Below are 22,357 nucleotides of genomic sequence, written 5' to 3' on the forward strand. Positions count from 1 at the left end.
TCTACTTTTCTAAAAACAGAAACTTTGGTATTGATTCATGAAATCTAAATACGATGAGATAAAATAACAGTATATGTTGGTAATAAATTTTTTTCCTAAGTTTTGGCATCGATCACTTACGCGTATGAAACTGGCCTTGTGAGGTGATTTTAGGGTTTCTTCTCTATTCATTAAGACAATCAGACGGCTGGGATGACAGGTCCAAAACAAAGCATTGAGAAAAGATGAGTAATTCGAGGCAACTGGAATGCACTCAATAACCAACATTGTTACGTTTGTTGGATGATACACAACTGGATGTTCTTTCAGCTCTCCAGAGTCAGCAGATTCTGTCCATTCAAAATTGTTTGAAAAAGTCAATATATATATTCCAGGAAAAAAATAAACTGAAGTTCATCACACCGAAGAAGTTCATTGAGCTATAGAATTTTCCTAAGTACACAAACAGAACTCGGTATACAGGAATTGTTAGTCTTCTGGGTAGAGAAAGCAAATCGTATAACACTTTTGGGAGTCGGACTTGCAAAGAAAAGTACCCTCCCTTTCTATAATTTGAATTATTTTTGGTATTCTCATAAAAAATGATATGTTTTGCAGGCGAAAAGATGGATTATGTTCGGCTATATATGTGTCAGAGAGAGGATATTCTTCGGACATAACCCACAATTAATAATAATATTGTTCTCTTTTTGAAGGTGCAAAAAGTTTTGGGATTCATAATATTTTAACCTTTTCTTCAACCAATGCCTCCACATAAATGATCAAATTAAAGCACTTAAGTATCTCGTAGAACAATCTATATAATGTTCGACGGGGCATTTTAGTACATAGTGTATGCTACTACGTACCGTAGATTTCATGCATCATCACATCATCTGAGACTGCCAACTTCCATCAATACTCTATTTAAAGAGGAATTACAATTTTCTTCTTTAAAGATAAATTATCATAGGGGTTCTCGGAGATTCTCCTAATTCAACTACCTTAGTTCTATCAAATTTAAGAGCAGAAACGTAATGATTGATCAATTAATAATATTGATCATCATATCATATGTAACAACAAAGATTGCAAATTATTAATTAATTGGCAATAACAACAATGACTATATACATCACAGCAGGCTTAGAAAATAAGATCATTCAACATGTACACCTCTAGGATATATACAAAGAAAATTTGTTAATGCCTCTTAAAAATAAATTGCAACAATAATTAATTACCCAAAACCAAAAATAATTCACATACCTCAATAAAAATCTTATGCAAGTGTATTTGTAGCAGTGGGTGGATCACGTTTTGTGAAAACTTTCCAAGCCTGTAAAGTTGAGAGCTATCAATGCCACCAGAAGAATGACCAAAATGATGAAGCTCAACTCTGGGACTCCGTCTCAACATTGTAATCTCAGAAAAGAAAACCCAGTGAAATAGATTTTGCTTAGTCTCGGAGCATCAACCTCAACTTCTATAGGCTCCTCAAATCTCTGACCTTCACACAAAAAAAACTCTTAAGAGAATCACTTCGAATCTGAATCTTCTCATTACGAACCATAAACATTTGGATCGTCTCCAGAAGTGGGAGTATGGATATAAATGCTTTGATCCATTGGTAGGCCCTTGTGTGCCATGTTAAGCATCTCAGTGTCTTTATGTTCCATACATCAGAAGCATATAATCTATGAAGCCCATATAGAACCATCGTATCCAGATTCATAGCCTGAGCTACACGCAATGTTTTAACATTCACTTCAAAAAACTAAGCTTTAAGAAGAATTCGAGACTCAGAAGTTCCATTGCAGGAGACGTTTTAATGGTCAGCTTCTCAAGAAAGTTCTTAGAATGATTCACAAGTTCCTTGATTTGATCATCACGAGCAACAACATCCTCAAGAATTATCTCTTTAAGACAGAGAAATTCATGACGACGCCTCCTGGATTTCTTTCGATCACCACCACCATCAGAGAATAAAATGTCAGCCGGAAATTTGCAACCTATCAGCTGAAGTTTGACTAAAGATTTCGAAGTGAAAACTGATTGGGGTATAGTGTAGAAAATGTCGTTCGGAGATTCAGAAACCCTAAGTTCTATCTCCTTGACATAGTTTTTCATAATTAAAGTAAGCCAGTCATGGAGGTGAGATTCCAAGTCCGAACCCTCTTTTTCCTGCGGATCAATCGTCAAAAAGAAGCTCTCAATTTTTGCTTTGCGAGATCTTAGGATTGACAAGGAGTCTTCGACTGAAGAGACGAAGCTCTCGAAAGTGACATATTCGTTGTGATCTAATCTTAGGTTGAGGATTGGAAGTGAAGTCCAGACATTTCGCCAAGTCTTGGAAGCAGCTGATAGTGATACTGCGTCTTCTACGGGTAAGAAGAAGAAGATTTTCTGCAGAATCGCCTCCGGAAATTGGAAAATCCCATCGGAGCCACCGAGCTTGTGAGCTTTTTTGCGCGGCTTGCTTCTGGGAGCCATGGTCAGGTCAGTCTAAGCTTGTTGTTAGTACTACTGTAAGAGCTAGCTGCTGATTAGAGTGAAGACCTAGACTTTGAATTTGGTAAAGCCCTAGACAAGAGGACACTAAACCTAAGAAAATGAACGGACTAATATTTTAGGATTTGTAGAAATTTTTTATTATATAGACTTATTAGCAAACACGTGAGAGACACAATGTCCATTCAAAATATCTGGGCTGTGTCTGATTTTTTTCTCTTTTTGGGATAATGTCATCAGCTGATATCTTTTCTGCTTTTGGCAACGTATGTTCATCATATTAAATACTATTTACGACACAGCCTACGATATTCAATGTTTTTCGGCTCATTTAATTCACCAATTAATTGGTGGGATGAATATGCTAAAAACTTCTGAAAAATAGTATATATTTAGTTGTGGGCTATGTATATTTTTTAATTAAGGTTAAAATCGTTAATTAAAAAAATAAAGATATCATATCTTGAATGGTACAAAATTCTTAAAATGTAACATATTAAATTTAATTTTCAAAACAACATTGTCACAAAAAATTATCATTTGAGACTAATAATTTTAAATTAAAAAAATTAAATATATTTTTTAAAGTTAAGGGATCAAATTAAAATTGTGTAAAATTAAAGAACTAAGTATATATGTTCGATTTTAGTTGTTCTAAAAAAATAATGTTATCATCATATTTATAATGTAGAGAAAGAATTTTTATTTTAATCTTATTTATAAGTTATATAGTTAAATTTTTAATATGAATATGCAAATTTATATTTTATTTATTATTGTGTAAACCTTATACTATTGGAATATAGTGAATATTAAATGAGAGTAAAGTTGAAAAATTATTATATTTTACAATAAGGTTAATGATAATGAGATTTAAAGTTTTTCTTAATTTTAGTGAATGATAGATAACCAAGAGGAGTATATTTAGTTTATTTTCCCATTAATCTTACTTCTTCAAAACTTATATATGAGACGGAAATGATAACAATAGGGTAATCAGAAAAAATTGTTAAAATCGATCAAAAAGCAGTCGACATATAAAAATGTATTTTATTTTCTCAAAAACTATCATTTATGAATCCGAACTTTTACCTTGTTTTGATAAAAAGTCTCAATCTTTTTTTTTTTGGGTAATATCTCAATGCCTTTGAATTAGCACTGCCATCTTCTTTCAGTACTTGTTGCATTTGCTTGTCTTAATCTAATGTGAGATGACAGTCCAGATTGATCTAGAGCTTCTTGCTGATGCCGAGGATTCATGTTGGAGGAGAATCTCTTTCCATCTCTTCATAGATATTATTGCTCAAACTCGGCTCTTCCACGTCTCCTTTTTCTCATTCTTCGGCGACGAAGAAGAAGAAAAGAGAGAACGGGAAAGAAACCCGATAATTACGCAGCCGAGTTATATACATATATGTGTATGTATGTGTGTATAGATATTGCTTTAGTTCTAATTATAAAATCTCATTTATAAACTATAAACAAGATCTTATAATTAAAACAGAACGTAGTATATATGTCTTCTCACCATGGAAAGAAACCCTAAAGGGAGAACCTAGAGCGAAGTACTCCTACCTTAAATATAAGATTTAGGCTAAAATATACTTTTACTTTTCTAATTTTATATAAGGTTTTATTTTGATCCCTTAACTTTAAAAAGTAAATTTTTAGTCTTCTAACACTAGAACCGTTAGCAAAAAATGATAGTCCTCTAATCCTTAATATAAGACCTCATTTTTAAGTTAATTGGGTCATAAACTAATACTTATTTTTCATATTTATCATTTTTTCCAAATTATCCCTATGGATACTCCCTCAACCATAATCAAGTAAGTGAGGGAGATAGGATATTAAGAAAGATGATTATGGTGTTTTAGAAAAAACATGTCATATTTCTTATAATTAATTAATTTACATAACTTCCTTCATCTAATCAAATTAGTTAAATAGGTCTGGAGGAATAATATTGAGCTTTTGAATGCTATAAAACCTTACTAAATGCTAACATATTAAGTTTAATTTTTAAAATGCGATCGGCCAGAATAGAACTCTGACAAAGATTGATTCAAAGCTTGACCTGCTAACTCTTAGAACTGATACTCTGACGAGCAGACTTGACCAGGTCTCTGATCAAGTCAAGCAGCTTTATATGACTCTGACTTCTCAGGCTTACCAACTGGATGCAGATTTAAAGCAATTTATCGAGAAGGGATATATTGGACCAGAATTTACCAGAAAAGAGCAAGAACTGTCACAAATCCGAAAGGATTTGCAAAGAATCGAGTCAGACATCGCAAAGGATCATTCACAAACCATCTATGACCCTTATCCATCTTATCCGTCTGGTTTCCAACTTCCTACATACCCAACATCATCTCTTTCTTATCCCAGAGAATCTGATTATAGCAAGGTTTTCAAAATGTCTTATCCTATTTTAAGACAGTTGAGAAAATCACGACAACCCACTCTTTCACCTGTCCAGCCAAACCCTCCTCCCAGACCCCCAGTAAGACCACCTCACTTCCCTTCATCTGAAAGACTTTTCTACCCATCATCCTCATATACTAAACCTATTGAACCAACACCGTCCTCTCAAGGAGTTGTAATAAGAACTCCACCATCATCTCCACCAAAACAAACTCCTCCTCCAGACAGAGAAAAAAAAAGAAGTTGCAGATCCAAACAAAACCATAGCCACTTTCCAAACTGTGGATAAAGATCAGTCATCAACAGATGGAACCTCTGAACCTGAGTCTGATTCCTCTATTGAATACAGTTCTAACTCTGATCCGGAGATATATCATGCTGATATCTCTAAAGTAGCAATGGTCCAGCCAGATCCTACAGTTGAAGATCCTATTGATGAAGACCCATTTGTTCCTCAAACACCTGAGCCAAGAAGAACAGACTATAAACCCACTACAGGTCCATGGTTTTAGAACATGCCATACTCGCTTTCGAGATAGATCCAACTCAGCCGAGAATTTTTTTTTGGTTTTTATTCACCTTTTTTAACTGGGCCATCAGCAAGTTTTCCCTGAATCATTAAAACAAGGCCTACATTACTGAGGCCAATAAATAAATGATGAATCACATTTTTTACAATTAATTGATGAATAACCCAGCATGTTAAAGCTTACTGTATACTCTAATGGCAAAAGGAAAAAAGTCTATATACTCAATATAAATCATATGTGCATGGTTACTTTTTAAAAATATTTTCTCACTTTTCTATTAATATAATGAAGATGCTAAACTATATATACTCTCCTTTTCTTTATTGCCGAACTGTATATGACACTTATTTTCTCGTTAAATCTACATATTCAAAACAACATTTTGATCAATTCCAGTAAACAATAGTCACCTTTTAAATTTACGAGTAATTTTACATTGAAACTTGAATTCGCAATTAACATATTTAGAAATCAATAAATAAGATCAATCGGACATAAATTAATGACTAAAAGTTGAGCTGCACTGTAATTAATTTGTAGGTGAAATGCTGAACCACGCAACCAAAAATATTGAACATGAATACTAAAAAAAATCGAAAAAAATAGAGCATCGTAGCGTAAATATAAAATAAGAGTGCTGAAAAAAATTAATTGAGGAAAATTTTGATAGCTAGGTGATAGTTGTCGCTGATATGATAAATAGTGGATAGTAAGTGAGAAGAGAAAAAATTCTTCAGAATTTTCAAAACGAAAGATCAAAACAAGAAAACAAAAAAAAAACATGTAAAAGTTGTTTTGGTTTTTAAAACTATATTACTGTTTTTTGTTTTTTAAAACAATCAACTAAAAACAAATTACCAAACAAATTTTTTTTTCTGTTTTTAAAAACAAAAAATTATTTTCAAAATAAGAAACCAAACAAGCCTATAGTCTCCTTTTAGTTAGTACTCTTTCAAAATTTCAAGATTCTTTCACGGCAAAAAAAAAAAAAAATCAAGATTCTTAGCTGTTATTAATGCTTCTAGAGGGTCTTGAAATGTCGTTTTCCCCTCAGTAAGATGGAAACTAAACCTTGTCTTTTTATATCAAGCATTAAATATGTTTGTAGTATAATAAAATTTTAGTAGTGTAGAGTTGTTGAAATGGGGTTGAAAAAGTCGAGGAAATTAAAAATTACAGGTGGAATATAGGCCAATTAAAAAATTTTCGTCAAAGTCGAATAGGTTAATGAAAGGGGTCAAATTATTATGAAAAATATTGATTCATTAAAAATATATTATTTTCGCAGATTGATCAGCCAATCACCAAACTGCTTTGTGGCAAAATGATATTTTATGTATTGCAATGTCTCATATATATGCCAAGCAAACGAGGCTTGAAAGTTTATCATATAAACTAAGTTTTCAATAACTTGATAGATTGGTACTCCTTTACTACTATTTATATGATAGAAAGAGAAGAGAGTTTTTAGTCCTATTTATAACGTAGATATAGAAATTTTTTTATATAAGTATATGATTTTATCTTTTCATTTATTATTGTACTGACTTTATTTTCATAGAGTATAATATACACTAAATAGGATAAAATTGAAAAGTTATTAAATTTTAAATAAAAGTTAACGAAATTTAAGATTTTTCTTGGTCTATATAAAATATATTAGAAGTGACTTATAAATAGGTTCAAATAGGTTCAGATGAGTATGCTTTATGCTTATTAGTTTTTTAGCTGAAGATATGCTCTTCTTAATTAATATTGTGTAGCAATTCATTTTATATAAAATTTATAATAATTCATAAATCTAACTGTCCTAGTACATTAATTATATTATTTTCTTACAACTACAAAAAATAACATGCACGCGGCGTAGGTCAAAATTAATCTAGATTTAAAACAAGACAAAACGCTACTACAAATAGTTTAATTAAATGACGATGATGAGAAGTTGATTGATGCATTTTAATATAAAGTCCACTTCAAAAATTGTCATCGCCTATCACTATCCAATCCTACATTTGACAAATTCCTCTCAAGACTTTTGTTGAAATCACCTGTTTTTAGTGATTAAATAATTTCTATGTTACGTACTCTCTCTCTCTCTATATATATATAGTGTTCATACCAGCTATTTCTGCCCAGCTCTAAAAAATTTATCAAGTTTGCTTATTTAAGACTATACGATGAAATCCTTCTACTTAATCTTCTTCAATAATAAAATATATATTTGACATCAAACAAACAGCACTAAATATTTGGTCAACTTAAAAAGAAAAACTAACCACATAATAAACTGTGCGCGCGCGCGCGCTTGGAATGAAATGCTTTGACCAGGCCATAATATATTTGTTTCTATACGTAAGATATTTAAAAAAAAGGTTTTAATATTTCTATTTGTAAGATAATATTTTATAAAATTAAGACAATAGTTAATATGTTTTCTTTTTTAAAAAACCGTTAAACAGGAGTGCAAATTAATTTTTTATGCCTTTTTTTTATTTAAAGAATATATCAATGAATCGAAGGAAAACAACTATTTCACACCAAAGAGACTTCATTAATATTATCACTGTCTAGTTGTCATGCATTGGATGCAAACATAGCTCACTTTTTGAAGTTTATATACTGTCCCGTCCTAATTGTAAGACCTTGTTTATAGACCGGAGGTAGTATAATACAACATAGATTAAAAACAAATGTTCAAGTGAGTTTAATTTAGTCACAAAGTTTATTTTATGTTTTATATATGCATATATATATGTGTGTGTGTGCCTGTGTGTGTGTAATCTACTTAACTGCGATTAATTAAGTCTGCCTATTCTATAAACAAATCCATTTAAGAAATTTTCAAAGAAGCAAACCCAATGCCACCTGAGTGATGACAATGGCCACGTCACAAGTGTGCAGAACTCTATCTTGTACAAGTAACAACAACTAATAACAATGTCGCTAACGTTCTTGTCTTCCCAAGCAACTGGGAAGCTTCAGAAAGTGATGGGAATGTCAAAGAGCTTCTCTTTTCTCGTAGGTTGTCTGGTTTTTGTAGTTCTGGTTCAGTCTCAGGATCAATCAGGTAATTTGCCAGCAAAGACTCAAACTTAAATGCACAATACTAATTAATAAGAATTAACCTTTTGCCTCTACGTTTCAGGATTCATAAGCATAGACTGTGGGGCACCTGCCAAGTCCAACTACACTGAGAAGACAACAGGCATACATTACATATCAGATGAGGAGTTCATAGACTCTGGAGTGAGTAAATCGATAACCAATGATATCCAAAGTACATATCAACGGCAAGTTTGGAACCTGAGAAGTTTTCCTCAAGGACCAAGAAACTGTTACAGAATAAACATCAAAAGTGGATCTAAATATCTGATCAGGGCTACTTTTGTGTACGGGAATTATGATGGCGGGAATGATTTACCGAGTTTTGATCTTCATCTTGGGCCTAACTTGTGGAAGACAGTGAAAATAACCAATTCATCATCTGAAGTAGTCCCTGAGATCATACATGTTCCATCATTAGATTACATTCAACTCTGTCTGGTTGACACAGGCTCTGGAACCCCATTTATCTCTGCTATAGAATTGAGGACTTTGGTGGGCAGTATTTATGATATCCACTCAGGAATCTTGTCACTTGCCCAGAGGTTGGATTTAGGCTCAACCAGCAACAAAACATACAGGTAAATCCTTTCTTTGTTTATTTTTACTTTTAAAAGAGTTGGTTCAGCTGTACTCTGAAGATTTGGTTTTTGAAAATGTTATTATGTAAACATTGTGATCTTTTACTTCATCTTTACATCAAAAATATTCTGTAAAGCTGATAAGAGAATGGCGTTGACACAGGTATAGTTATGATGCTTATGATCGAGGCTGGGGATATTTCTATCACCAAAACTGGACACAAATTAATGCTTCAATTTCTGAAAATTCCTTATTTCAAAATTATTACAATCCACCAACCATTGTTATGAGTAATGCTGCGACACCAGTAAATGAAAGTGCTCCAATGCAAGCACACTGGGAGCTAGAAGACGCAACAGACCAAGCGTATGTATACATGCATTTTTTAGAGCTTCAAGTTTTAGAAAAGAATCAGACAAGATCATTCAATATTACCATCAATGGTAATTTTCTTGCAAATGTTGTCCTTCCGTACCAAGTCATATCCACTGTATTCAACATCACGAGTGGAGAAAAAATTGAAATTTTGCTTCAGAAGACCGAGAATTCAACCCTTCCACCTATCCTCAATGCTCTTGAAATTTATACATTTAAAGAATTTTCGCAATCAGAAACAGAGCAAGAAGATGGTATGTTCTGCAAACATAAACTTTTACAGATGCATGTTATCTTTTTCTGTGTGATTGAGTTAGGCTACTTTTTATTTTATAGACTCAATTTCACCTAAATATTCTTCAGTTTCTTAAAGAATCTGGTCAAGAAGATATATATACATGGTACATACTAACTTGCATTTTTGAGAAATAGTTGATGCAATCACAACAATCAAGTCTTCTTATGGGGTAGCAAGAAATTGGCAAGGTGATCCATGTAGTCCTAAGGCCTACGTTTGGGAAGGTCTAAATTGTACTTATAATGGCAAGAATTCTCCTAGAATCGCAGCCCTGTAAGCTTGTTTTCCCAAAATTAATGTCATTACCATATGAAACTTGAATGAGAACTAATAACATTGGAACTGCACATCAGGGATTTGTCTTCAAGTGGATTGAAAGGAAACATACATCCTTCCATCTCAAAGCTCACCATGCTGGAGAAGTTGTGAGTGCTTTTCATTCTGGATTGATGGGAAACACACATCCTTCCTTCCAACAACCGTTCTTTTAAGATGTTTTTATTGATTTCTTAAAGCTAGGTTCCACAAGATATACTACCTCCGGTTCTTAATATAAGACCTTGTTTGACTTTTATTTTGGTCTTGAATATAAGACCCCAATCCACTTTGTCTATCATATTTATACATTTTTTTCCAAAGTAACCCTTCTAATAATAAGAGTTCTAGTTAATACACTTTGATTAACAAGGATATTTTAGGAAAGATAATACCTATTTAGGACAAATAACTAACTCAACTTACTTCCTTAATCTCCTTAAATTAGTCAACTGGCTCTTATAATTAGGACCGGAGGTAGTATAATCTTGATCCTGAAGGGAAGAAACTTTCTTGTTTCAGGGATTTATCAAACAACAGCTTAAATGGAGCAGTGCCTAATTCTCTGGCTCAACTACAGAACCTCAAGATCTTGTAAGTAGTTTACTAATTAATTGAACAACAGTCAGATCTCATAGCTTTGAAAATGGCAAAGGATGTTGTAGCTGGATATTGCTTTTGCAGAAACCTGGAGAACAACAACTTGACAGGTAGAGTTCCCTCTAATCTGCTTGAGAAATCAAAGAAAGGTACCCTGTCGCTAAGGTATGGCTCAATTTGAAATCCTAATGTCCAAAAAAATCAGTTTTACATTGAATTTAGGACACATAGCACATGAATGTTTCTATTATATCTCTTAATCTCTATACTAGGAAAATTAACTTCTTTCTTTGCATGGGCATTTATGATGTCTAAGACAGAGCTATAGATACTAGCAATATTTATTGACAAATGATCATAATAAGTTATGCGACTCTCTATATATTAGTGTTGGACAGAATCCATATCTATGTGAATCTCCTTCGTGCAACAACAACGAAAAGAACAATGTTACTATTCCCATAGTAGTATCAATTGTTGGAGCTCTAATCCTTCTGGCAGTTGTGGCAATCATATTTTTTACCCTTAAAAGAAGACAACAAAGAGGTGAGGCTGCTGCTTATGATTCACACATATACGCAAGCACAATTTTGGTTCATCATGTGAAACACCAACCACAAGCTTTTTTATGATCTCAAATTAGGAACAGCTCCAATTGAGACCTCACAGAAAGTTGAAAAGGTTGAAGAACAAAAAGGCACATCTCTGGAGGCCATAAGCAGACAATACTCATATTCTGATGTCCACAAAATAACCAATAACTTCGGTATAATTCTCGGAAAAGGCGGCTTTGGAGCAGTTTATTTGGGTTACGTTGAGGAAACTCCTGTAGCAGTTAAAATGCTCTCTTCATCATCCGTTCAAGGTTATCAACAATTCCAAGCCGAGGTAAAAATGACAATGGACCGAAATCACATGACTTTTTAATTGAAAAGTATATGTTTTTATGTTTAAGTATGTATGTGAAATTGCTTTACAGGTTAAACTTTTAATGAGAGTTCATCACAGAAATCTTACTTCCCTTGTTGGGTATTGCAATGAAAAAACCCATAAAGGGCTCATATATGAGTATATGGCTAATGGTAACTTACAAGATTACCTTTCAGGTTTGTTAGTGCAATTCCTTTTCCAAATAGCTGATAGTCTAGAAATGGAAAACAATAAGTATAGAAAGTTAAGGAGCTTGATTTTGCAGGAAAAAGCAGCAACTCAAAGTTCTTGACTTGGGAAGACAGACTTTGTATAGCATTGGATGCGGCACTAGGTCAGAACTTGAACCAAGTTATCTGCGTCTTCAATTTTCAATCCTCAAATCCTTCTAATTCGATGTCATTTGCTGTAAATTTTGGCCCAGGGTTGGAGTATTTGCATAATGGATGTAAGCCACCTATAATCCATAGAGATGTAAAATCTTCAAACATCTTGCTGAATGAAAAATTCAAAGCAAAAATAGCTGACTTTGGCCTATCTAAAACCATCTTAACTGATGATGGAACTCATGTATCAACTGTTGTAGCAGGAACTCCTGGTTATTTAGATCCTGAGTAAGTCCTTCCAATAATCATTTTGCTTAATATTTTCTGTCTTGTGTTACGAAAGAGAAAAAATGGCAGTGAGAATAAGTTAATCTAAGCGTGTATTTGATTCATATTGAAAATCACAGTCCATTTAATGTGAAAACAAACACGCTCTAAGTTATATGTTCTTTGCCTTGTAGGTACTATATAACAAGCAGATTGACAGAGAAAAGTGATGTTTATAGCTTTGGAGTAGTTCTTTTCGAGATAATCACAAGTCAGGCAGCCATATCTAGAAACCATGAGAGAACTCACATAAGTCAATGGGTTAGCTCCATGGTTGCTAAAGGAGATATAAAGGCCGTTGTTGACTCAAGACTAAGTGGAGACTTTGATAGTAACTCCGCTTGGAGAGTTGTGGAAATGGCAATGACTTGTGTGTCTCCAAAACCCAACAACAGGCCAACCATGAGTGAGGTAGTTAATGAACTAAAGGAGTGTTTGGCAACAGAAGTAGCCAGAACCAACCACAGTAGTGGTGCAGATATGGGAGACTCAGATGAATTAGGGTCCTTGAATATGACAATAGAATCCTCTCCCTTGGTCAGGTAGTAGCTAGCTTGCCTCATAAAAGAAGTATGAAGTTATTGTGCGAGAATCTCCATATAGGGTATATATATGTGTGTGTGTATGTATATATATGTAAGGAAAAATTCTGGATGAAACCAACTAATCACATATTATATTCCTTCAGTGAATATATAGGTTCTGTCATTAAATGTTTATAATTCCCATGTCAATCTGTGTGCTGGAGAATCAGGAATTTAAATTATAATGAATATGAAAAGCAATGTATATATATTTACCTCATATATTATGTTGAAACTATTTGGATGTGGGGAATGCAATGCTTGTCTACATAATTTACGTTGGTGATTTAACGTTGTTGCAACAAAAAAGCTAAATGATGCGCGTTTGTGTTATCTATCACTGTAACTGTAGATAATATTAATCCAAAAAGGGCATTAGATGAATAAAGGTTTTATACTAATAAAACGATATTTCACAGGATATGCATTTACCTATTCTTGTAGTTAGTTTTGTTCAATGACTTTGGTGTTTTGGTTAAATAATTTAGAAAAGGGAAGAATCCAAGCCATTAATGGAATTTAAATACTTTTTAAATATGATGAACTAACGAAATTGATAATCAAAATGTGGCGTTTGATAATGATATTTTATATATGTTGAAATATCCACATTAATGAAAAGATATTGGTTGAGCATGAAAGATTAACTTTTTTTGTTTTTTGATACAGCAAGTTTAATTTTATTTACATATGTAAGCATTGGAACATAACAAAATATTAATAACGTTGAGTAGGTAAAACGAGTTAATCAACCACAAGTCATCAAGGGTCGAAGAGGTCAAATTATTATGAAAAATAGTTATATATATTAAAAATCTATTATTTGAGGACAATGAACTACTCCTTTGGTCCTAAATATAAGACTTTTTTTTTAAGTGTGTAAAAGGGTTTTATATTTAGGACCGGAAGAGTAACTGATATCTTTTGGTCCTTAATATAGAATCTAATTGTTGAGTTGATTTTGATCTTAAATATCAGACATATTTCTTATATTTATCTGTTTTTTTCTAAATTATCCCTATTGATACTCTCTCAAACATAATCAAGTAAAAGAGGGAGGAATGATATTAAGGAAGATGATTATGGTGTTTTAGAAGAAAAAAATGTCATATTTTTTATAATTAACTAACTTATCTAATTTTCTTAATCTCATAAAATTAATTAAATAGGTCTTATATTAAGGACAAGAAAAGTATTTTATATTACAATGACTTGCAAAGCAGGGAAGGCATGCAAATGTTAATTTTGTTTTTCATATGAAAACAAGTTTTAAATGATTTTAACAATAAGTCGAACAGAATTGTCTCAAGCGAGAGGATAACAGTGTGTTATAATAAAAGAGAAAATTTCAATGCTTTAGATTGATGAGATTAGGGACTTTTTCAGCTAAAGATACATGCGGATTAATTATAACAAATTTTATATTAATAATTCATTAATTTAACCACCATTACACGTATGCACATTAATTATTTTGTTTAGAATTATATGCACGGTTCCAAATATAAAACATCTGAAACAAAATTAGTTGCAGAATGGAGAGAGTAAAATCAAAGTCGCTGCAAATTTTCAATTAAACGACGATAATCAAGTTGACTAATGCATTTTATTAATCTCAGGTCAGTTTAATGTACGTAAATTGCTATCGCCTATCACTACCAATCCTATGTTTTCTCTCTGGAACCATTTGACAAATTCCTCTGAAGTTGTTGAAATTGCATGGTTTTAATGATTAAAGAATTGCTATATTACGTACTCTGTGTGTGTAGTGTTCATACAAGCTGTTTATGCCTCTCTTAATAATTAATATATATATTATATAGTGTTCATACGATAATGCCTTCAACTTAATTTTCTTCAATAATATCACTGTCATATCAACTAAACAACGTTAAAGAGTTGGTCAAATTAAAAAAAGAAAAAGCTAAACTTAAACCGCTTAATAAAATATAAGAAAAAAACCTCTAAAAAAATTCTCATTATAAAATTTATTGTTCAAAAATACTTCCAATTTGTTTAAGAACCCATATGCAACTTATTTTGAGCAGGTGCAATCCTTCTGTTTTGCACGTAGTTTTTGGGGGGGGGGGAGTTGCATCAGATGGAATAAAGTTGCACCTGTTAATGGACTTGAGTTCTTAAATGCCTTTAGCTAATAAATTTTGCAATAGTAATTTTTTTAAGGTATACTCTTTTTAGTTCTATTTATAAGATGAGAGAGAATAATTTTTGTTGGTCGTGATTATAAGGCACATAATTGATTTTTTATCGTAAGTTTTTTCTTTTATCCCATTAAATATTAGTGTATTTTATTGAAATAGGAGTAATAAGTAATGCATATTTAATAAGAATAAAGTTCAAAACTTTTATATACATATATATGTTAAATTTTTAGACAAAGTTAATAAGTTTTAGGAAGAATCCCAAAAAATAAATTTGAATTTCAAAATTTTCAATCAATCTTGTTCACTACATGTCAATAACAATTGACAAATATTTAAAAGCAAACGACAATACATTTTTGTAGTTATTCTTGATTTGGGATTTTGAAATTTTAGAGATATTTTTTAAAATTTTCCCTAAGTTTTAGGACTTTTTTTATTCCGGTAAAATATGTAAAAATATGTTGGGAAGTGAATCATAAAATAGGATTAATAGAAATAGTCTTGTAACTACTTTTACTCCTCTAATCATAAATATAGGAGTTAGACAAGAAATTTATTTTAATCCTAAGTACAAGATAATCAACTTTATCTTCCTAATTTATAATTTTTCATTAAAGTTTCCTTACTAATTGTACATAGTAAGAGGGTTTCCACATTGTGTGGGTTATGACGAAGTCTACTCCAACCTATCGCCAGGCCCGAGCCTATTTGTAAAGGATGAAGGTAAAGACAAGGTGCTCCTGGAGTTATATAAGTGTGCTTTTGAACTAGCTTGTAATAATTTGGTTTATCGTCTTGCAAGTCTGAATCTCTATAGAAACGATGCTCCTAGTCTTTTGAGGGATCATCGAAGGTTGTATTCTCAATACTTATGAACAAAAATAATTATTTTTTATTATTTACAAATTAGTTATTTAGCTTTTAGACTTACAATGTAAAAGAGTACTACCTCCGATTCTAATTATAAGAGCTAGTTGACTAATTTGAGGAGATTAAGGAAGGAAGTTAAGTTAGTTATTTGTAATACATATGTGTTGTTTTTTTCTAAAATATCCTTACTAATCAAGTGTATTGGCTAGAACTATCCTCGTTAGAAGGACTATCTTGGAAAAAAATATAAATATTAGAGACAAAGTAGATTGGGGTCTTATATTTAGTACCAAAATAAAAGTCAAACGAGATCTTATAATAAAAGTCAAACGAGATCTTATATTAAAGACCGGAGGTAGTATTAATTTAATCAAAGACACTTACTTGATGCATCCACAATGCCTTTTTGCTTGGAGCAAAAGGCTATGACTAGGGCGTTCAGAGATAAGGGAGAGCACCTAAGAGAGAGGATAATAAATATTTTGTTTGTCTTCCTGCGAGTGATTCAGACTATACCTATTCTTATAGACAAATTTATTTTAAGATTTACTTAAAGAAATCAACCTTAAGGCACGAGGGTGATGACATTGACCACGTCACAAGTGGGCAGAACTTCTTGTATAAGTAATAACAACGTCGCTCACGTTCTTGTCTTCCTAAGCAGAGAGTGATGGGATTGTCAAAGAGCTTCATCTCTTTCCTCCTGCTGGTTTTTGCAGTTCTGGTTCAATCTCAGGCTCAATCAGGTAACTTGCCGCCAAAAACTCAATCTTTAATACCTGAACCATTTTAGTGACAATTAACGTTTGCCTCCATGTTTCAGGATTCATAAGCATAGATTGTGGGGCACCTGCAAAGTCCACCTACTTTGAGGAGACAACAGGCATATATTATATATCAGATGAGAAGTTCATAGAATCTGGAGTGAGTAACGCCATAACCACTGAGCTCCAAAGTAGGCTTCAACGGCAAGCTTGGAACCTAAGGAGCTTTCCTCAGGGAACAAGAAACTGTTACAGAATAAGCATCACAAGTGGCTCTAAATATCTGATCAGGGTCTCTTTTCTGTATGGAAATTATGATGGCCAGAATGTGTTGCCAACTTTTGATCTTCATCTTGGGCCTAACTTGTGGGAAACAGTAAAAATAACCAATGCATCTGTGCCATTACTGCCTGAGATCATACATGTTGCATCACAAGATTACATTCAAATCTGTCTGGTTGACACAGGCTCTGGAACGCCATTCATCTCTGCTATAGAATTAAGGGCCTTGGTTATGAGGAATGGTGTATATAATACTCAGCTTGGATCCTTGTCACTTCATTTCAGGTCGGATTTAGGCAGCAACAACTCATACAGGTAAATCCTCTCTTTATATGTGTCACAATTCTATTTTGAACTTTCAAAAGAGTTTGTTAAGTTGTACTGTTAAGATCTAGATTAATTGAACTTATTATTCTTTAAAATCACTTTTTCACTTAAACGGTACTCTTTTAAGTAAAAATAAACAAATATTATTATTTCTTGACTTAACCAACAAATAGGCTCCAAATCAATTGTTTAAATAGTTTTCACATTGAATTGAAGGAGCTTTCTCTGCACAGAGAAAACATTGGTTTGCTGGAATTAAAATTTGTAAAAGTGATTTTTATCCTAACTATATTTTGTAAAACAAATTTGGAGTAGAAATTAGCATAATGTGATTTATATTTAGAAACATTTTTATCAAAAAATAAGCTCAACAAAAACTTGTTTAAATGATATATTAAAAATTCAGTTTCAACAGTTCTAAATATGAAGAAAAGCTAAAAAGACGACTTCAGAAGCTCTACAGGCTGGTTTTGACTTGAACTTGGCCAAAAAAGTTATTTGACTCCAGCATTATGCCAAACATGATTTTAGGGGTCCAATAAGCTTTTTCAGTTTCTAACATAGCTTTTGAGAGCCTAAACGTCATGCCAAACAAGCACTAAACTTGTGATCCTTTACTTTGTCTTTACTTGGACATATTCTGTAAGGCTGACGATAAGTGAATGACTTTGACACAGGTATAGATATGATGCTTATGATCGCATTTGGATCTATGACTACCACCAAGACTGGACGCAAATAAATGCTTCAATTTCTGAAGAATCCTTAACTCAAAATGTTTTCAAACCACCAGCCATTGTTATGAGAAATGCTGCCACACCAATAAATGAAAGTGCTCCAATGAAAATAGAATGGGAGCCAGAAGATGCAACAGACCAATTCTTTTTTTACATGCATTTTTCAGAGCTTCAAGTATTAGAAAAGAATCAGACAAGATCAATCACTGTTACCATCAATGGCGAACCCTATTTTATCGTCGAACCTAAGTACCGAGTCACAAACACTAGGACAAACCGCGAATCTATCAGTGGGGAAAAAATTCAGATTTGGCTTCAGAAGACCGAGAATTCAAACCTCCCTCCCATTCTCAACGCTATTGAAATTTATAGAGTTAGAGAATTTTCCCAGTCAGAAACAGATCAAAGAGATGGTATGTTCTGCAAATATAAACTCTTGAAAGAAATATTTGATAGAATCGAGAATAGACGTGTTGGATATGCATATTATCTGTTTCTTCGTGATTGTGTTAGACTACTTTTTATTTTATAGACAGAATTTCACCCAAAAAAATTTAGTTTTTCAAAGAATCTGGTCAAGAAGATATATACATGGTATAGACTAACTTGGATTTTTGAGAAACAGTTGATGCGATCGCAACAATCAAGTCTTCTTATGGGGTGACAAGAAACTGGCAAGGAGATCCATGTAGTCCAGTGGCCTATATATGGGAAGGTCTAAATTGTACTTCTAATCGTCAGAATTCCTTTAGAATCACAGCACTGTAAGCTTGTTTTGAAAACTTATGTTATTACTGTATGAAACTTGAATTAGAATTTCTAATAATATTGGAAATGCAAATTAGGAATTTGTCTTCAAGTGGATTGACAGGACAGATAGATCCTTCCATCGCAAATCTCACCATGCTGGAGAAGTTGTGAGTACCTTTTACTCTGACTTGGTCTAATGTTATGAGTCTTATATCGGGAATCCTCACAAGTGAAGTATAGTTTATAAGTTTAAGGGGAACATACAAGTCTTTTGAGATGGGCTCTCTTTTTTGAACTTATGCTCAGAACATCCAATGACCCTTAGCTTCTTTTAAAATGTTGTCATTGATTTCTCAAAGGTATTTTGTAAGATATATAATCTTGATCATTAAAGGTAGAAAATTTCTTGTTTCAGGGATTTATCAAACAATAGCTTAAGTGGAGTAGTGCCTAATTTTCTGTCTCAACTGCAGAACCTGAAGAGCTTGTAAGATTTTTCGTTAATTAAATGAACAACAAATAGATCTTAATCATACCTTTGTAAATGGAAAAGGATGTTGTAGCTGGATTGCTTTTGCAGAAACTTGAAGAGCAACAATTTCACAGGTACAGTTCCCTCTGATCTGCTTGAAAAATCAAAGGATGGTACGCTATTACTAAGGTATGGCTCTTATATATTGAAATCCTAATGTCCAATATATTATTCGTTCTTACATGAATTTACTTAGAACACATAACACACGAATGTTCATATTGAACACAGGGTGCTCAATGCTCAAGACATTTGTTGATGTCTAAAATAGAGCTATAGCGTACTTGAAAGATTTAATGACAAATGAACATAATTACTTCTCTGACTCTCCATGTTAGTGTTGGACAAAATCCAAATCTATGTGAATCTCCTTCGTGCAACAAAAAAGAGAACAATGTTGCCATTCCCATAGTGGCATCAGTTGCTGGGGTTCTGATCCTTCTGATAGTTGCGACAATCACATTTGTTATTCTTAAAAGGAGAAAACCTAGAGGTGAGGCCGCTATATGTACACACACACACACACACACACACACACACATCATTCATACACACACGCAGACACAGTTTTGGTTGACCAGGTGAAAGAACCAACAAAAGGCTTTTTTATGATCTAAAATTAGAAATAGGCCCACTTGAGACCTCAGAGCGAGTTGACAATGTTGATGAACAAAAGGACACACCTCTGCAAATCATCAATAGGCAATATTCATATTCTGATGTCCTCAAAATGAGCAATAACTTTAGCACAGTTCTTGGAAAAGGTGGGTTTGGAACAGTTTATTTGGGTTACATTGATGAAACTCCAGTGGCAGTTAAAATGCTCTCCTCATCATCGGTACAAGGTTATCAGCAATTCCAAGCCGAGGTAAAAATGAACAATGGACCCAGATCACATGAGTTTTCAATCTAGAAGTGTGCTGTTATGTTAAGCATGGATATGAAATTGCTTTTCAGGTTAAACTCTTATTGAGAGTTCATCACAGAAATCTGACTTCCCTTATTGGGTATTGCAATGAGGAAACTAGTAAGGGGCTCATATATGAGTACATGGCTAATGGTAACTTACAAGAGTACCTTTCAGGTTTGTTAGAGCAAATCCTTTTTCAAATGACTAATGGTCCAGAAATGGAAAACAGTAAGTATAGAAAGTGAATAAGTTTGATTCTGTCAGGAAGAAGCAACGATTCAAAGTTCTTGACTTGGAAGACAGACTTTATATAGCACTAGATGCAGCACTAGGTTAGAACATCAACCAAGTTACTTGTGTCTTCAAACTTCACAGCTCAAATCTTTCTAATTCAATGTTAATTTGCTATAAATTTCTGCCTAGGGTTGGAGTATCTGCATTATGGATGTAAGCCACCTATAATCCACAGAGACGTAAAATCTTCAAACATCTTGCTGAATGAAAAATTTAAAGCAAAAATAGCCGACTTTGGTCTATCTAAAATCATCCCAACTGATGATGGAACTCATGTGTCAACTGTTGTTGCGGGTACTCTTGGTTATCTAGACCCCGAGTAAGTTCTTCCAATACTTATTTTGCTTAATCTTTTTTGTTCTTGGATTACAAAAAGATAAATGATGATGAGAATAAGTTATCCTGAGTCCATTTTTGTTTCACATTGGAAACGATGAAAATGCATTGGTTTTGGTGGTTTCCAACATAAAAACAAACATGTTGTAAGTTATTTATTATTTTTTGTCTCGTAGGTACTTTATAACAAACAAATTGATAGACAAAAGTGATGTCTATAGCTTTGGAGTAGTTCTTTTCGAGATAATCACAAGTCTACCAACCATATCAGGAAACCATGAGAAAACTCACATAAGTGATTGGGTTAGCTCCATGGTTGCTAAAGGGGATATAAATGCCATTGTTGACTCAAGGTTAAGTGGAGAATTTGATAGCAACTCTGCTTGGAGAGCTGTGGAAATTGCAATGACTTGTGTGTCTGCAAACCCAAACAACAGGCCAACCATGAGTGGGGTAGTGAAAGAGCTAAAAGGGTGTTTGGCAACAGAATTAGCCAGAATCCAACGTAATGGTGCTAATGCAAGGGAGCCAGCTGAATTAGTGTCCATGACTATGATGAGTTCTACAGAATTCTCTCTCTCAGGTCGGTAGGAGCTTGCCTCATACAAAAATAATGAAGTTACTGTGAAACTCTGCAAGAAAGACATATGTGAGGAAGGACAAATCAAGCTTGTCAAAAGTAGCCATAGTTATGTTAATTTACTATGTATGCTTATATTATACCACCCTAGCCCTAAATATACAAATTAAATCTTATATTTAGAATTGAAAGTAGTAGCTTTTGTTGGGGAGTCATTAAAATCATCCATTTATGCTGTGTTTAGAGTTTCTATGTTGTAGTCTTTGCTCTTTAACCGAAGTTATGCTTTTCCTTATAGTATATGAAAAAAATCATCCATTTATAAGAGAAATCCTCATTATATTATTTACAAGAAAAATTTCATGATTTACAAGGTAACCTTTCAGGTTTACAAGTAAACCCGTGAGGTTTACGAGTCAACATTTTTAATTTATAGCTCCACATGTTGAAAATATTAAATTACAAGCCAATTTCTTGGATTTACAAGTCTTTCTCTAAAATTTACAAACCACATTTCAAATTAAAATTTACTACAGTACTTTAATAACGACAAAAAATAGGTTGACTTGTATAGATATTATCCTGTAATTTAATATTCTACTAGGTTGGCTTGTAAATTTAAGTGGTTAACAAAAATATGAAAATTTTAGTTGTAAGAGCTCACCTTTACCTTTAAAACGGGATGAAGTTTCACTTATAACTAGCAAATATTAAAGCAAGCTGATAACCTTTACTTGTAAATCATGAATATAGCTTTACGGATAAATTGATGACAGTTCACGTATGTATATTAAAATATCAATATTTTAGTAAAAAAAATTTGATTGAAAAGTCAAAATAAAATTTTTCTTACATATTTAATTTGTATTTTATAAATTATTTTGAAAAATTAAATCTCGTCCACTCACTATACTGATACTT

The 22,357-nt window shown here is 32.9% G+C and overlaps 3 protein-coding genes across 3 annotated transcripts; 2 read left to right on the plus strand and 1 right to left on the minus strand.

The window, feature by feature from the left end:
* Positions 1-1,743: 1,743 nt before the first annotated feature.
* LOC114735453 (putative F-box/LRR-repeat protein At5g41840) lies at positions 1,744-2,472 on the minus strand. The gene has a single exon (XM_028923145.1). It carries the CDS (start codon positions 2,470-2,472, stop codon positions 1,744-1,746), a length of 729 nt encoding a protein of 242 aa, XP_028778978.1.
* Positions 2,473-8,438: 5,966 nt separating this feature from the next.
* LOC114735451 (LRR receptor-like serine/threonine-protein kinase IOS1) lies at positions 8,439-12,851 on the plus strand. The gene is made up of 13 exons (XM_028923142.1): positions 8,439-8,517; positions 8,596-9,133; positions 9,297-9,763; positions 9,942-10,080; positions 10,161-10,232; positions 10,645-10,716; positions 10,807-10,887; positions 11,111-11,268; positions 11,366-11,610; positions 11,702-11,828; positions 11,918-11,986; positions 12,077-12,266; positions 12,440-12,851. Exons 1-13 carry the CDS (start codon positions 8,439-8,441, stop codon positions 12,849-12,851), a joined length of 2,649 nt encoding a protein of 882 aa, XP_028778975.1.
* Positions 12,852-16,594: 3,743 nt separating this feature from the next.
* LOC114735452 (putative leucine-rich repeat receptor-like protein kinase At2g19210) lies at positions 16,595-21,447 on the plus strand. Its single transcript, XM_028923143.1, has 13 exons — positions 16,595-16,670; positions 16,748-17,285; positions 17,975-18,447; positions 18,660-18,798; positions 18,880-18,951; positions 19,200-19,271; positions 19,365-19,445; positions 19,655-19,824; positions 19,946-20,184; positions 20,274-20,404; positions 20,491-20,558; positions 20,650-20,839; positions 21,033-21,447. Exons 1-13 carry the CDS (start codon positions 16,595-16,597, stop codon positions 21,445-21,447), a joined length of 2,664 nt encoding a protein of 887 aa, XP_028778976.1.
* The last annotated feature ends 910 nt before the right edge of the window (positions 21,448-22,357 follow it).

Source organism: Neltuma alba, unplaced genomic scaffold, assembly GCF_004799145.2.
Source record: "Neltuma alba isolate B1F8T4 unplaced genomic scaffold, ASM479914v2 tig00013208_pilon, whole genome shotgun sequence".
Lineage (NCBI taxonomy): Eukaryota > Viridiplantae > Streptophyta > Magnoliopsida > Fabales > Fabaceae > Neltuma > Neltuma alba.